Source organism: Typha angustifolia, chromosome 11, assembly GCF_048772165.1.
Source record: "Typha angustifolia cultivar Huaian chromosome 11, ASM4877216v1, whole genome shotgun sequence".
NCBI classification, from domain to species: Eukaryota; Viridiplantae; Streptophyta; class Magnoliopsida; order Poales; family Typhaceae; genus Typha; species Typha angustifolia.
The window spans coordinates 140,661-157,528 of record NC_133249.1 but is presented as its reverse complement, the minus strand read 5'-3'; the positions used below and the strand labels follow the sequence as shown (position 1 = coordinate 157,528).

The 16,868-nt window shown below is 38.0% G+C and overlaps 3 protein-coding genes and 1 long non-coding RNA gene across 8 annotated transcripts; 1 reads left to right on the top strand and 3 right to left on the bottom strand.

Annotated features, from left to right (window-relative positions):
- Window positions 1-555: 555 nt before the first annotated feature.
- Window positions 556-8,132, top strand: LOC140769833 (DEAD-box ATP-dependent RNA helicase 15). 2 transcript variants are annotated; one of them, XM_073110715.1, is made up of 13 exons: window positions 556-657; window positions 748-797; window positions 919-1,035; window positions 1,510-1,610; window positions 4,268-4,440; window positions 4,559-4,790; window positions 4,928-5,046; window positions 5,748-5,804; window positions 5,879-6,063; window positions 6,834-6,978; window positions 7,066-7,149; window positions 7,238-7,301; window positions 7,850-8,132. In XM_073110715.1, exons 3-13 carry the CDS (start codon window positions 920-922, stop codon window positions 7,858-7,860), a joined length of 1,287 nt encoding a protein of 428 aa, XP_072966816.1. In that variant the 5' UTR covers window positions 556-657; window positions 748-797; window position 919; the 3' UTR covers window positions 7,861-8,132. The 2 variants fall into 2 exon arrangements, with proteins under 2 accessions (XP_072966816.1, XP_072966817.1); XM_073110716.1 differs by lacking the exons at window positions 556-657; window positions 748-797 and having other exon boundaries at window positions 997-1,035; window positions 4,145-4,440.
- LOC140769843 (uncharacterized) lies at window positions 2,162-3,830 on the bottom strand. Of its 2 annotated transcripts, none has more exons than XR_012105960.1 (3): window positions 3,195-3,830; window positions 2,758-2,872; window positions 2,162-2,660 (listed from the first exon to the last, which is right to left on the bottom strand). It is a non-coding gene; the product is annotated as an uncharacterized lncRNA (long non-coding RNA). The 2 variants fall into 2 exon arrangements; XR_012105961.1 differs by having other exon boundaries at window positions 3,283-3,830.
- Window positions 8,133-8,426: 294 nt separating the features above from the next.
- On the bottom strand, window positions 8,427-16,721 carry LOC140769827 (uncharacterized). Of its 3 annotated transcripts, XM_073110703.1 has the most exons (9): window positions 16,482-16,721; window positions 16,187-16,319; window positions 14,880-14,983; window positions 13,437-13,608; window positions 13,160-13,300; window positions 12,852-13,065; window positions 9,627-12,765; window positions 9,397-9,556; window positions 8,427-9,290 (listed from the first exon to the last, which is right to left on the bottom strand). In XM_073110703.1, the coding sequence occupies exons 1-7, from the start codon at window positions 16,538-16,540 to the stop codon at window positions 10,169-10,171; spliced, it is 3,420 nt and encodes a 1,139-aa protein (XP_072966804.1). In that variant the 5' UTR covers window positions 16,541-16,721; the 3' UTR covers window positions 8,427-9,290; window positions 9,397-9,556; window positions 9,627-10,168. The 3 variants fall into 3 exon arrangements, with proteins under 3 accessions (XP_072966804.1, XP_072966803.1, XP_072966805.1); XM_073110702.1 differs by having other exon boundaries at window positions 9,397-12,765; XM_073110704.1 differs by having other exon boundaries at window positions 9,397-12,765; window positions 12,852-13,005.
- On the bottom strand, window positions 8,700-9,242 carry LOC140769746 (dof zinc finger protein DOF5.8-like). Its single transcript, XM_073110605.1, has one exon. It carries the CDS (start codon window positions 9,240-9,242, stop codon window positions 8,700-8,702), a length of 543 nt encoding a protein of 180 aa, XP_072966706.1.
- Window positions 16,722-16,868: the final 147 nt, after the last annotated feature.

Sequence of the window (16,868 nt, the reverse complement as noted above, 5' to 3'; positions counted from 1 at the left end):
ACTAAGTTGGATAAATTGATAGGATATACTTCAATTTGACGTGTATATATATATATATGTGTGTGCACTCAAGACTGAAACATGTATGTTAGTAACATAATAATATGACTTGCTTTTCTCGTAGTACCAAGGTTCCAATTTTAGGATGATGCAGCACTTATAAAGAAAAGGAATGTTTTTAGGATGATGCGGTGTCTATGACTAAGATAATGGATTCAAAGTTAGAGTTCATCTTTGGTGAAATTTGTAACAAAATAAAGATTGATTTTATAATTTACTCATTGTTTAGCTAGGATTTTGGAATGTTATAAATTTATTATATCTTATAGAATAATAGTAATAGAATTGATGTAGATATAATAACTATATGTATTCAAGGATTTAAGCAAAAATGGACTCGGTAATTTTGCCAATACGAATAAAGATGGATGCACGAGATGCCATATTGGTACAAGTGGGCGGGCAATCACAATCAAAGATTATACACTGCGATCCAGTGAGGACTACCGATCCAACGGCGGAATTAAGATCATAGTTATATCGATGGGATCGCGTTTGTTTGAATTATAGATTTCGCCTTTAAATAATAATCTGTAGCCCTAGCCCCAATTTCAATCCCTTCCGCCCTTTCGCTTCGTGTCCGAATTCTAGCCCAAGGTCCCCGATCTCTCCTCTATTGCTTCCATTCCCATCTCTGCTTGAAACCCTAGTTTTGGCTCCGCCTTTTACCATTAGTTTTTCTTGCAGACGCTTCGAATCACCCTTCAGACCTTAATTGTGGTATCCGGACTTAACAGGTGACCACTCGGTGATCTCCTTCTCGTCTGTCGTTTTTGAGTTTGAGTTTTTTTTTTACTTCTTTCGAAGAACATTTTTTTTGGCATGTTTACTGTGATCTAATTCTCTTCTGCGATGTAGAATGGGAGAGGCAAAGGACAACGAAACTTACGAGGAGGAGCTTCTCGACTACGAAGAGGACGAGGAGAAGGCTCCCGACGGTGTCGCGGCCAAGACTGGCGGTGAAGTCGCGAAAAAGTAAGATTCTACCTGTTTGATTCATTTGATTTGCTCCTTTACCCCTGTTTGATTCATTTGCTTTGATCCTTTTAGCACTGTTTGATTGCTCAGGTTGCAGTTTGTTATCTATAGATTCAAATAAGGTCTATATATATGAGTGTCTAGGCGTTCCATCTTTGCCCCGTTCTACTGTTTTTGGATAGTATTAGTTTGATTCGTTATAGACTGTTGGTATTGCTTCCCTGTACACATGTTATTACTTTGTAAACATAGGTGTTTTTTTTTTTGGTGCCCTCGCACAGTTCTTTTGTTATGGATATGTTTTGCCGTATTATATTTCATTAGTGTTTGTTTGGTTAGAGCAATTGCTTAATGGGTTCAATTGTCAATATACTTGCATGTCATGCATGCAGCAAGTCCTGCAAGTTTTTGTGACATATCATTTTTCCAGTTTGACGAAACCATCTGAACTACCTTCATTTATTGTGCCAGGGGCTATGTCGGAATTCACAGTTCTGGTTTCAGAGACTTCCTATTAAAGCCAGAGCTACTTCGTGCAATCGTTGATTCAGGGTTTGAGCATCCTTCTGAAGGCAAGCATTTTTTAAGGACATAATTATATTGAGTATGATCACGAGAGTAAATATTCATGGCTAATAAATATTAAATAGTTATTGTTGCTTTTGGGTGAATGAACCATATAAATTGTTTTGCAAATTGAAGTATTGTTTTAGTATATACTTGGTTGGCTACATTGCTTTCATTTGTAGGTCATCTGAGACTTGTAATGAATCATGTTACTATGGTTTAGTCTCTCTTGGCATTTTTCCCTGTTGATCTCTCATTATTGAGTGGGAGATCACATAAGATTAGGGGTGAAAACGGATTGGATACGGACCGGATAGTATTCAACTCATATCCGAATCCATATTTTTTGTTCGGATACGGATTCAGATACGGATATTAGACGGATAGCAAAATTTAAAACCGTATCCTAACTAAACGGATACGGATAATTTTCGGATACGGATCGGATAATTTTTCGGATTTTGATCGGATAATTTCCTAATATGGATCGAATTTTAAACGGATACAAATCGGATCATAAATAGATATAAATGAGATCATAAACAAATTATAACCTTTATTTTGGACACAATTAACACAAAGACTATTTCAAAAAGAAAACTTTGATAACAAGAGAAAGCTTCAATTACAAAGAGTCAAATCACACTTCCCTTGCACCTAAAATAGCAAAGAAAACTTTGACAACAAGTCAAAGCACACTTCCCTTCAGACTTGATTTCTAAGCTAAAGATACATGCCCTTTTAAACCATAGAAAAGAATGCAATGTTTACTGGACACAGTGATAAGAACAATAAGAAAATAAATGGTTGTGACAAAAACAACATATATGAATTCTTTAAAAAGACGTAATAGAGAAGAAATCATGCAATTTGTTCTTCTAACATATATATTCTTCATTTCTGCACAGCCTCCAAAGAGAATCTGGAGGCAAAGTAGAAAACACAAACATTGACGATCTTCTAAAGTCAATCTGGAGAGATTTGCCTCACTAGTTCTTTTAACCCTTGAGGTCAATCTGCCATTTGTATGGGCGCTACATAGCTGCCATTTTCTCCTAATTTGAAGCCATGTATCAAATGTCAGTTGTTGAAATCTCAGGTCTTAAAAGCAGCTGCAGTGAAATAAATGATCTGCTTAGTCTGTTTGCTTACCCAACTGATGCTATGAAACCAGCAAGTAACATCGCTATGGTGTCGATATAGGACTTATTAGGGTTGTATGGGAGCTTTTCCCTTCCAAATCGTCTTCCCACTATGTCAGCCACACCTGACAGCACACAAAAAGGTGGAATATTGCTTATATAATTTAAGAATATTTTGTTGTTTGTTTTCATGAATATCCGGTTAGAACTTAAAGGTAATACCCAATAACATCTATAATGTCTGAGCTTAAGAAAGATGCTATTTATCATGACAGAAAATTATTTCATATCTTCCAGATGCCATCTCAAGCCTGCTTCTCTAAGATCTCTCCTAGAATCTAATTTGATCGCGTCAAATTCAACAATCAACAAGTAATAGTGTAAATCATTGATCCAGTAATAAAGCAGTATATGAGTATATCAGATAACGAGAAATAATTTTCATACCATCTCTAGCACACAGATTGCAGATTGCAACTATTGTAATGGGAGATCGCTAGAAAACTGTAGTAGCCAGAGTAATAGTGCAACAGACCCTTGCTCGCAATGGAGTTCCAAGCCAATAGTGCTGCAATGGACCCTTGGTGATGACGAGCTCGAGGAGGGAGGACTGCAGGAGGCGAAGCTTGGTGACGCCAAGCTCGAGGAGGGAGGGCCATAGGAGGCAGAGCTTGGTGACGCCGCGACGGAGTGGCGATGACAACGGGAAGGCCGGAGAGGTGATGGCGACGAAGATGGTGATCGGTGATGGCGAGGAGATATTTTGGGTTGTGGAGGTGGAGGCGGCTACCGATTGGATAAGAGATGGAGAGGGAAGGGTTAGGGTATTTATATAATCGGTTAAACGGATATCCGTTATCCGGATCCGAAACCGATAACATTAGCTATATCCGTATCCGTATCCGAATCCGAATTTTTTCTAATAGACTATCCGTATTCGGATCCGGATCCGGACATTTTATTACACCCCTATCCGTATTTGTATCCGGATCCGAATCAGATAGAATTTTTTTATCCGTATCCGATCCGATCCGGATCGGATAGCGGGTCGGGTCGGACTTAATCCGACCCGTTTTCACCCCTACATAAGATTCATTAGAATTTGTTCCAATGAGGAAGATGTCTTTCTCTGACAAGATGAAATATCAATTTGATTTTATGATCTGGTATATATGGTATGTTATCTCATTGCATATCTGTCATGCAATGATTGAGCCTATGAAGATGTTAATCCCATGCTTTTCCAATGTAACTAGAAATGTTCAGTTCAAATCTTATGCTTTCCTTTCTGGTTAGGTTGATTGCTTTGTGACTCAGCATTTATTTTTAGCAGTAGCAGTCTCGTTATCATTGAAGTTCATTTGGACAAAAATGATAAACCATCTGTAAATATGCAGGTAATCATTACTTCCACATTCCTGATTTTGGAGGACAATATGGTAAACCTTTCAATTAAAAGGACGCAGAAGCTTTTTTACTTACCGGGGGTACCACTCCAATTTTGTTTGGTTCTACATCAGTACAACATGAATGCATCCCTCAAGCTATTCTTGGAATGGATGTGATCTGCCAAGCAAAGTCTGGAATGGGGAAAACAGCTGTATTTGTTCTTTCAACTCTTCAACAGATTGAGCCTCTTGCTGGCCAAGTTGCTGCACTTGTTTTATGCCACACTAGGGAATTAGCTTACCAGGTATGCCTTTTATTCGAATCTTTATCTTACTTCAAGGATATTCTGGTACTATGTAATTTTATAACGTGATGTTAGCTTACTCGAGAGTTTTCATATTTATCTATTTATTACTGTGTAGATATGCCATGAGTTCGAGAGGTTCAGTACATACTTGCCAGACACTAAAATTGCTGTCTTCTATGGGGGGGTTCACATTTCAAAGCATAAGGATATACTGAAGAATGAGTGCCCTCATATTGTAGTTGGTACTCCAGGAAGGATACTAGCATTAGCTAGAGATAAAGATCTTTCCTTGAAGAATGTGAGGCACTTCATTCTTGATGAATGTGATAAAATGCTCGAGTCACTTGGTATGCTCTTATTTTGCTGTTTTATAACTCACTGATTATGTATCACTTTTTGTTTCTATTCTACTTCTTACTCGTCTCATTCTTTTTTCCCCTTATTAATCTATTCAAGAATTTTCACATTCTTGTCATTTCTGTAGACATGCGGAGAGATGTGCAGGAGATATTTAAAATGACACCTCATGAGAAGCAAGTCATGATGTTTTCAGCAACACTCAGCAAGGAGATTCGCCCTGTTTGCAAGAGATTTATGCAAGATGTAATGTCCTGCTGTTAGCTCAAATTTAGAAGTCCATCCTATTCTAATATCTGTTGAACTGAGATGCTTATGATCTAAGCTAGCAGTGCAGGTTGATACCAGCAAACCTTGGTGTCAAGGGTTTGCTGGCCCTTCTCTCTTTATTCTTTCCCTTTTTCTTCTGGGCAAGCATTGATGGGGGTGGTGATCTGGGCTTACTGTCTTATATCCGAAGGATTATTCTTTTTCTTTTTTTGTGTGTGGGGGTGGTGGGGAATGTGCATGTGTTTCAGGCTTGCTTTTCTTCTTTTTTCTGTTTGGGGGAATGGGTGGGGGACTAAGTAGCTACTTAATTATTTTAGTACTGGGATTTGTGTACCATTGATGTTCTCATCAAATATTCTGCTGCTTTTGTGGACCGTAGTCATTCTTGGTTGAGATTCTGGCTCTACATTCCATCATCCTCATTGTTATGATGATCAAGTAGAAATCTTTAATCAGGAATCAAGTGTGGGCAGAACTGTTGCATAAAGGTTGTTATGAGTTATGACTAGGGTGTTTTATCAGTGTGAAAAGTCAATGAGGAAAATTCAAGTTCATTGACGAGGCTATAAATTTCAATCAAAAGATGTGGGGTTCATGCATCATTTTTGGATACTGGATACGGTTAGCTTGGAGGCAGGACCCTAATCTTCTTTAATCTGACATTTGTTCCCTTTCAGCCAATGGAAATTTATGTTGATGATGAGGCAAAGCTGACCCTGCATGGTCTAGTTCAGGTAAAGCTCTGGTGTGTCCTGTCTATTGCTGGCTGAATGGGTTAGCGTTCTTTCTTATGATCGCATGGTTGTAGCACTACATCAAATTGAGCGAGTTGGAGAAGAACCGGAAATTGAATGATCTTTTGGATGCTTTGGACTTCAATCAAGTTGTGATTTTTGTCAAAAGTGTCAACAGAGCAGCGGAGCTTAACAAGTTACTTTATGAGTGCAACTTTCCATCAATCTGCATTCACTCTGGAATGTCACAAGAAGAAAGGTTTGTGATGTGTTTGTATCTGACAATATTTAATTCCATGGTCATCCATTGCTTGGGTACCTTCTGGTTGAACTGGATACTATGGCTCTTTTTTTTGTGTGTGTGTGTGTGTGTGTGTGTGCGGTCTTTTTGAGTTATTGAGAGTTGCTGGATACATTAATTTATTTTGCAATTTTTATTGAAGGGTCTGATATAATTAAACCTGTTTTCAAAATTTTGTCATTTCCATTATGTACATATAATTAATGCGGTGTTTCACTAATTGGAAACAGAATTGGCTTGATCCTTGTTTTTAGCATCGGTGCTAGTTTCTATGCTCCACTGCTATTTTCTTGTTTGGCCTTGCTGCTCTCATGATAAAATTTTCTCATAATCAGGCTGTCTTTAATTTTTATTTCTGGAGTAATGTAACCTATGAATTGATTTGGCTATGTACCTTTGCCAATTATTATGCTGATATTAATGTTTAAATCTTATTTCCTGAAAATCATTTGCTTTCTATATATGTATATCATTTACCTATGCTCTTGCAATTTATAGATTTCTCACTTGTGAAGCAGTTATTATATGACGGAGCATTCATAGTTTAACTTATATATAAGTAGTATCTAATTATTGGAATCATGGTGTATATTGAAGTATCGAACTGCATTTATCATGTAAAATCAGGCAATTCTGAACCACTTGTATGTTATTTCATTCTTAGTTTTCTAAATTCCTGCTTGTTAAGTCATACTAACTTATCTTGCTGTCTTTTCTTTGTCTTGCAGGTTGACAAGGTACAAAAACTTCAAGGAAGGGCACAAAAGAATCCTTGTAGCTACTGATTTGGTTGGCCGGGGGATTGATATCGAGCGCGTCAACATTGTAATAAATTATGATATGCCAGATTCTGCTGATACCTACTTGCACAGGGTTGTGCTCCTCCTCCAATTTCATCTTATTTAGGAATTCATCAAATTCTGCCACTTTACCTGCTTCATTACCATAACTGATTTGCAGGTTGGACGGGCTGGTCGCTTTGGAACCAAGGGACTTGCTATCACTTTTGTGTCATCCGCGTCTGATTCAGACGTCCTTAATCAGGTATGTTTTATTGATTGTAGTATCTGTCTGTTTTTTTAAAAAAAAAATTATGACAATTGTCTTATGTGCATATTGTCAACGTGTAAAGGTGCAAGAAAGGTTTGAGGTTGACATAAAAGAGCTGCCAGAGCAAATTGATACTTCTACATACAGTAAGTTACTGTGATATTACGTGCTCAATGTGTTTGATAAGTGCTTGACTTAAATAATCAGTCCTAACAAAACTACGGTAAACATCTTGCATGTTACTGAACTATTTGTGTTAGTTATTTGAATCCCTGGATAAAGATAATTCTATCTGTTTGATTCATAATAATCTTCCTCGAGATTCGTGACCAGTGTAAATGAAGACTATTCTGTGTGAGGTGTGTAAAACTGTTGAAGGAACTGGTAAGCAATAGGTGCTGCAAGATTAAGATTAAGATTCTGACCATAAATCTACTGTACCTAAACTAGCCTGGATTTATGTTCAACTATCACGTGCCATGTTAGCGGATATTCTTGTGGCATAAAATCTATTGTTCCCCTCTGTCACAGCATTGACCTATTATGATGAATAGGATTATTTATTACTATCAATGCATTTATTTTATAGAGGTATTATTACTGCTACGTGTTTTTTCCTATTTTACTTCTTTCTTGCGTACTTGCAATTCAATATTCTTGGATCCTGACAGCATACTTTGATGTTTTGCCCCAGTGCCTTCTTGAAGATCCGAGCAAAGATTTTGGAGGTTCCTGAGGAATTCAGAAGGGTGCACTGCTGATTTGGCTTACTAGTCTTAGATGGTAGTGACAGACATCTTGGAAGATATTGTTTTAGCTTCTGTAGTTGATGGATGATCATATTCACTCTTATTGCTTATGTGTTGATTGGTGTTACACTAAATGTTCTATGTAGGCTGAGCATCTACAAACATGATAAATGTTTCAGGATATATGAATTAACCTATAGTTTTTAATTAATCTGTTCTCTGGTCTTATGGTTTTTCTTTTCATATTCAAGTTCCCGCTTTATTCTTCTTGTGCATTCTTCTGTACAGGGATACTTCTTCCTTACTGGTTGGCTGGTCATATCAGCTTCTCTTAAAATGATTCCTTAGAACGTTCCCCGTGGTTTGTGGGATGAACAGGACCTTTGTCGTTAGTTTAAAACTTGATCTACGGTAGATGTTGTCATAGCAGCATTGATGCGATTGTTGAAATGACAGTATGCCATTTTATAGCCACTTGTCCAATAATGCTATTGTAGCCACTTGTCCAATAATTGCTCGCCGTAGTCAAAAACTACAGTGACTCACCGCCGTCCACTGAGCGCACTCCCATTCCCATTCCTCCAATAGATTGGTCAGAGATTTTCGAGTACAGACAACTGTTACAACAATAGAAATGACGTCCGCTTTTTCTTCCTAAATCACTACCGAAGAATTGCTCTTTTTCCTCCACACATGAGGAAAGCAATTCAGAAACTTATCCAATAAAAACTCGGAAATGTGTCATCTTACCTTTGTAATTGTTCTCAGAAGCTGCTTCTTTTTTCTTTTTCTTTTTTAATTCCCACTGAAAGGTCCAGTAATCCAACAACTGGAATCCCCTTGAAATCCCACGAAGCTCTCCAACTCTGGTATCGGGTTCTCCAATCCACCGGAACGGACGCTATCGAATAAATCCCCAAAACTCCCAACCCCACCCAAGTCAAGCAGTGAGCTAAAGCCACCAGTGAGATCAAGCAGGCGGTCGTCTTGGTCGACGCAGGGGTAGAGGAAGGAGACGGTCTCAGCCTCAGAAAGTTGCAAGGATCCAGTTTTCTTACTATCAGGGTTCGTGGAAGCGGAATTAGGAGTTTGGTGTATAGGATTGGTAGAATTGGAGGAAGAAGAAGAAGAGCGGCGCGAGTTCTTGCGGACGCCTCCGCGGATGGGGATGTTGCGGAGGGTGCCGCCTTTCGTCCAGTAACGGCGGCAATTCTTGCAGTAGTGGCGGGGTTGGGAGAGGTTGTAGTTGTTGTAATAGCTGAACTTTGTGTTGGTGGACTCGCATCGCGGGCACTTCACTTGCTGCTCTGCCTCTGGAAATTGGGCTGGGATTTGCATCTTAGGAGGCAGTTGCGATTCAAACTTCCAAGACGCTTTAAATTGATTCTTCCAAATATAAATAAATGGGTAGGAGTTAAAAAAAAAAACATGTTAAACAAATAAAGTTACACCAAGAATCCTAGAGAAACCAAAGTTGAGGGAGACCATCTACCTTCACTTCATGCAGCCACTTTTTTCATATACGAGTTGCAGACCAACCACATACTGTACTTCGCTGAAGATTCATATCCTTTTCCCTACGATATATGAATAGAGAAAGAGAGAGAGAGAGAGAGAGTTCTTCTATATTCTCTCGCAGACGCAGGTCGCAGCTGCAACAACGTCGAGAAATCAAAAGAAATATGGAGAGTAAAGGGTAAAAGAAATATAGAGGAATAAAACCTCTGGTTTCTCCTAAGCTTTCACTCTGAGAGGAGAACACATCCATCCCACTGCGACCCACCGCAACCTTTAAATTAATATGTACTCACTTGGCTTTGCTACAAGTTTGCTTGTTGTGTTGGATCACAGTAACTGAGTGGGCATTGCTGACATCCACAGATTCACTGTTTCCTCCGTGCTTACCGCATCAAATCACAGAAAAGATCTCTTGTCCATTGTATAACAAGTTTTGTTCGGTTATGGCAAATTTAACAAAGATGTCTTGTCCATCGTATGACAAATTATTCGGTTTACAAAGGTCAAGAACACAGAAATATGAACGATTATTCGATTTAAACATGTCAAGAATACAGACGTATGAACTAGTGGCAGGCACATATAGGTGCTATGGAACATTTAATCGTTTAAACTATTATCTGGAACAGACAGTATACTATTGCACATATAGGCATGATAACTAGGAAGTAACATACAAATAAAAAAATGACTTACTTATATAAGTGGCAGTTATGTGCACTATTCAAACCACCGGATCTCTATACTCAGCCCCGACTTTTTCGAAGCGACTGGAAATGAGCAGCAAAGGAATCATAGTCAGGAAGTTTAGGGTGAACATGAGAGGCACTTTTGAAGGAACCTTCTCGTGATGTCGATCCTGCTATTGAGCTTGATGATGTCTTTGAGTTTCCATCATCTTCACGATTGAGAACCCGAGTAGTACCACCTTCTGGTGACTTCAAACTTGTGCTGAATGCTGACGGTTCACTTTCTGAAGGTTTTGCCAAAGGTTGTCCAGTCGATAAGTTGGATTGAATGGATATATCTTTCTTATCTAAATTTCTGGCAAGGCGGACTTCTCTACTAGAAGAGGAATCAACTGAAGGATCCTTTGATTGGCTGGGCTTACTTTCCATTTCTCCAGCAGTTTCCATTTCAGAGCTATATATATTTCTACGAAGACTGCCTTTTCTGGCGTCTGATGGCACATCCTTTGTCCTTCGTGAAAGTTTTGTATCTCTACCCCCTCTTCTTCCCAAGGTATGGCGCGGTTCCAAATCCTCTTCCTCATTGCCATCGAAATCGACATTACTCCTCGGCATTCTTGAGCTTGTTTCCTTCGCTGCTTTTCCACCTCGCTTCTCATCATGAAACTCCTGCCTCTGACTCACATAACTATTAGAACTATCCGTTAAGGAGGAAACAGTAGATTTTCCAGCAAAGGTGGAAGATTCTCGAGTTTGTTCTAATGGAATAGACTCATAATCTTTCCGATGTTGCCTCTGGATCGATGATTCATGAGCTAGACTAACTGAACTCTCTGAAGTCTTATCGTACTGAGATACAGCTGAATTCTGGATGATGGAGGGATTATCTTCTCTGGATCTACTTGAACGGAGTGAAACTTTACCTCTGGAAATACCACTCCCCACTGTACGGCGTGACAATAACCCATCAGCCTTGTCAAAATCTTTTCTTGAAGTTTCTGATTTTGGTGTGGAAAATTCCAAATGCTGTTCTTGATATAGTTTTCCTTCATTTAGGCCAACATCCACATGGGCCTCATCCATATTTGAAGAAATTGGTTTCTCGATGCCAAAAGTATCATCTGATATTCCTTTAGACAATGCATCATTAGAATGCCCCTTTACATAAGGTGGACGGACATAACCTCGACTTTTAAAACCACCGGTTAATCTATCAAAGTTCAAGCCACGCTCACTTTCATTTGTATCATTAGAATTTCTAGAAACTATACTGCCAAATGCTAGTGATTGCATTTCATACTTGTCCCTTGCTTCTGATTCCTCTGACAAATCTTTTGATTGCCATGACTCTGGATCTTCTTCTGTGAAGCTTGAGATTTTCCCTCTGCCTGAATTGTCCGGGCTTCTAAGAGCCATACTATCTCTTTGAGATTGTTGGGTATTATGAACACTGAAAGAAGATCTTTTCCAAGATTTGTCAGCAGAACTTGATTCAGCTTCCGTAAGTTCTTCATTAACATCAGAGGGAAAAGGATAATTTCCCCAAGCTTCTTTTATTTCTTTATTCTCATCAAAGAGATGATGGGGTCCAGATGAAGAAGAGCTTCTCTGAATCTGCGGGAAACTGTTAGATGTCATATCTTCTGCGTGCATAGCTTTGTCTATTTCGTCCTCATTCTCAGAGTTGAGACCATCTGAGTCATAGGTTGGTGGAGCATCATTAAGCTGTGACTGTAAGGAGACTGAGATTCGTTCTGAAACCTCAGATGGATGGGTTTCTCTAGCCAAAAATGGAGATGAAGGTCTGCCTTTACCCAGAGATTCACTTCTGAGCTGTTTCGAACTCCAATCCTTACTCATTAGGAAACTAGAATTGTCTTCGAAACCAGAAGGTTGTTCTCTTTCTGCTGGCGGAGAAGAATCAAATAAATTTATTTTGGTACTTCTTCCAAACAATGAATGTTCATCGGAATCATAATCATATCTATCAAAAGCTGCAGTAGAATAATCATCTAAAGTAGTATCCTTATGATCATCCCAAATGATGTCCTCATCAGGTTTACTGGTATCATGGGAAGTAAATGAGTTGTTATAGTTCTTTATGCCCACTGCACCACTAAAACTATCTCTATAATTATTAACTGCAAACTCTGCCTCAGAGGAACTCTTCTCAACAAAATTATGTGTCTTGCTGACAGGTTCTTCAAAATTGTCTTCTGACACATCATCACCAGTTGAAGACCCTCTTGAATGAGTTGGAGAAAGAGACCTAGCGGGTGATAAATTCCCAATGCTTGCATGACCACTAACTGTACTTTCAGCATCTTTGCTATTGCTACTTTGTATCACTTGTGGATTATGTATGTCTAACTTTGATATGTCAGAGCTTTTCCTTTCACTTTCATCCCCGTGTCCATTTCTAGAACTAGATGTAGATGGTTTCTGTGATCCAGTAGAATGCTGTTCAGAATATTTACCACGACTTGCAAGTTCAGCAGCAGCCCTGGCAGCCATGCTAGCCCTTTCTGCAGATTCTGCTGCTGCCTGTGCAGCCGAAGTTGCATCCTTGAACTCCATATCCCAAGTTGTTCTATTTGATGAAAATCTTTCCTCAGAGTGTGAGAGCTTGACCTCATCCTCTCCAGACTTGATTTCTGCTTATGAATATATAATGTCAAAAGTCAAAACTAAGCTTCAAGAATATTAAGTATTATTAATGCACTTCACAACTTCATGTTACCTGGGGATTTTGAATCAGATGAAAAATTGTGAGGTAAAGTTTCAGGAGCTTTTAATTTTTCATCAGAAAAGGAATATTGAGAAGTTGGTTTTGAGGCCACTTCATTCCGAGGGATTGTCTCAGTCCATTCAGTCTTCGCAGGAGCAGGTGAAGTCTGAAACGTAAAGGGTTCCATAGTCATCTTTCCAGTGCCAGTAAAAGTACTAGGGCCTTTCTGCTTAATCACAGATTCAATAAGCTTAGATCACATTTCATGTTGGGATTGAAGCTGCTAAACAACAGAAAAGTTTACAAATCTATAATATTACCAGCAGCTCATCATTGGGCTTCCGAATTTGCTCCTCAAATGCTTTTGAATCCCATTCAACATTATGCTCTTGAGCAATTGCAGTCAAGATTTTAAATTTTGTCTCGAGATCAGGTGCTCTTGCTGACAATTTCTCAATGATCTATCAATAAACAAATATTATGAAACAAAGGACAATGTCAGAAAACCTGAAATTACAAACTATTTTTCATTATTAATGTAACAATTTTTTTTTCCTCATACTCAAAGAAGAGGATTTTGTATGTGCAATATATTACCATATGGCTGACACCACAATCTGGCCGAACTTCGAGAGCAGCAGTCATGAATTCCTTTCCATACTTGGCTGAAAAATGCTTGCGGACATCCATAAGTTCGGGTATGTCTGAACATCTTGCAGATGCAAATATTACACTACATATTGCTTCTTTCAGGTCAATTGGGCAATTCCTACAAGCCAGATTAAAAGATATGAAAATTGTCATAAATAAACTATAGGAATCAAGAATCTTTTACAAGAATCTAGAGAAGATAAAATATACAGATATGAGGAACATGCCAAAATGAACAACTATGCTGATACAACACTCAAGTGAGAATAACTGAAAACATATTTCTACAATGAAGCGATGTACATACACATAATTTCATGAATCTCAGAACCCTCATCCCCATTAGACTATGTACCAAAAATTTGGGGAAGTATATACTAAAGATCAGTACTTCAGTCAGTACATGGAGCTTGTTATTGTGTTCTTGGTCTTTTGCAGTTCACAAAGTTGAACATAATTATTGGTAGCAAAGTAGCAAATAATAAGACAAAACTGTCATCATATATCCTTTTCCAGATCAAGATTATCTGATGTGACATCATGGACAAAGCTAGTAATCTCCTAAAATTTTTGGTCAGTTACAACTTAAGACTAAGAGATAAATCTATCCTTTGTAGAATATTAAAATTCCAAATTACAACTCAAATGAACAACACTCGTGTAATTGACTGGAGATAGATCACGTTCCAGCATTGTAGGGACTTAAGTGAAATTATCCTTACTATATTCCCATTAACGAACTCATAAAATTTTCACAGTCACTCTTTGACCTAAGCCTTACAACGAAGGAAAAGAGATATCTTTCACATCCCTCAAATAAATATCCGGTTGCCTGTTTATCATAACTCAATCATCACTAACACATAATAAAAACAAGTAAACCATAAATCCAATGTTCTTTAACTAAGAATCCAGCACATGAGAAATAAGATGAGAAAACAGAAGAGGAAGACTAAGAATTATTTGGCCTGCGCAAGCCTAGCAGGGCGGATGTTACAGCCTGTCAATATTTGATGCAGGCAGGGGGCGGAATAAAGAGGGCTGAAGCATATTTTTAAAAGAACAGAAACAATTTCCTATAGTTATTTGGTTGCTGGGCTAACCTAATCAGACCCTTTCAAGTTTCAATTGTATCTTAAGAGAATATTTTCTTGAGAAAATAAGTTATGAAATAGATGAATTATAAGAAATATGTATTTATATAAAAAAATATTAAAATATAAATAGCCTAGAACACCCAATATTGTGTCAATGTATTGTATGCCCAAAGCTAGTATAGAAATTAGAGCATAAATTTGGTCTTTGTATAAACATCCAGAGAAAACAATTGATGAAGTGCAGTACAAGTAATTAAAATATGATACTACTGGAAATTTAAGTGTTACATACTTCTGCGATGCAATTATGGGCAAGCGCGCCACAATAAGTTCACTGTATAACTCAATCAACTCGTAGGCTGATATCACCTTCTCTTCCCTGATAACATGTTCAACCTGAAAAGAAACAGTAACAATAGTAAAAAAAACAGCAAGTCTAAATATTGATAGATTCTTCCTTCTGATCTTGAAGGGTGATAGTAACAGACTCCATCTAGTAATCAAATGAGAACATCATTAATGCGATCGATCATCCAATGCTGATCCAAATTGCACCAAACTTGTTGGTCATACATGATAAATAAGAAAGAACTATGGTATAAGATTATCAGAAAATTAAACACACAACCAGCGAATATCAATGTAGAAGGTGCCCAAATTAACATGATTATGTGCACAAGGGAAAATGATTTCTTAAGTATGAGAATAACTAAGACTTACAAGACTAACAAGGTGAGGTCACCTAAGGAGAGGAATAACCTCAATAATACAAGCACATGAAAAATGCAGTCTAAAATCAAAAGGTTAGCCCATCAAATTAAGAGTTCTAATGTGGTTCTTATTTTCAATAACTTCTAGCATACTATGTGTGAATTTAGGTTTCCTTGTTCTTCTGAAAAGAGTACTTAACATCCTAGAAATGCTGAAAATGATATGTTTCAAATGAATATGAACTGAATAACTAGTTTGTATCTTAGTTCATTGATATTGGTTATAATTTTATTTATAAGAAACATATTCTATAATCTATACTGATAAATCTCTTTTTATAACATACATACTCATAAATACTTTTCCAGCTAAAATCTTCTAGAGTAAACTCTTATCCAGAATGATATTTTTAATGACACAGAACTTGATATGCGGAGAGTGCTGCTTTCCCAAGGCTTGGTAGAAACTAATCATATAATTCCTTTTTGATGTAATATCATCATGAGTACTTTCCTGTTTTCTCATTCCGACATACTAGGAAGGACTTGATCAAGTACCGAACTTTCAATGTCAATTTAGAGATATTAACAATACTAACCAACTATAAGACCAATTTAAGATGCTACAGTGATAGATCCTCTGATATCCCGAGAGCGGAAAACTTACCTAAAGCCTTAGATACTATGATAATTTAATGGTCAAGAAGTTATTATAATGCGGAGATGCAAACCTGAGAACTTTATTGGAAAAGATAATAAAACGATCATACCTGAAGGACCAAACAAAAATATGTGAAATTGTCCAAACTCAAATATCAATCACGAACTAATAAAGTAGATAAATAACTTCATTCTATTTCATCAAGAGGATCAAAATATTAATACAAACCCTGATCCGCGCGGTTTGATCTTGCCCTGTTTCCAGAAGCTGCGCCACCTCCCGCCTCATCTGCTTTACCTGGATGTCTTTCTTATTCTTCATAAGCTTCAAACGAGCCATCCCCAGCTTCAGAGAAGTCTTGCTGCCACAATCAAACAGCTAAAAAAAATGTACCAAATTCGAAAGGCAAATGGCAAAAGAAAAACGTGAAAAAAATTCCCGATCAAAGGGATCAAGACATCGATCATCGACTGAAACAAACCAACAGAGGTTAAGAGAATAAAAAGGAATCGATAATTATTACCATTTGTCGGCCTTGAAGCCCTTGGGGAGCATCCCCGAGATCTTCGACTTGGCATGCATCCTGCTATTCGATTCAACCAATAGATCGAGATCTTCTAATTCCTCGCTATGTGATTAAAATAATAGTGAACTTGTTCGATGGATGAAACGAGAAGGAAAGAGGGGAGCGGAGGTTGGAAATTTCGCTGTGGCGCGATCCGATGCGACGACCTTTTGGGTTTCTTGCCATGAGAAATTAACTAGAAGGCGACGATAGATGACAATAGATAAGGAGGACCGGCCCCTTTTTAGTATGACGAAACTGTCCTTTCCTTAAAGCAATACGGCGGCTGATTGTTCCTGGACTTCTCCTGAAGAAGCGTGACGATTTGATGGAGGGCAGTTTTGG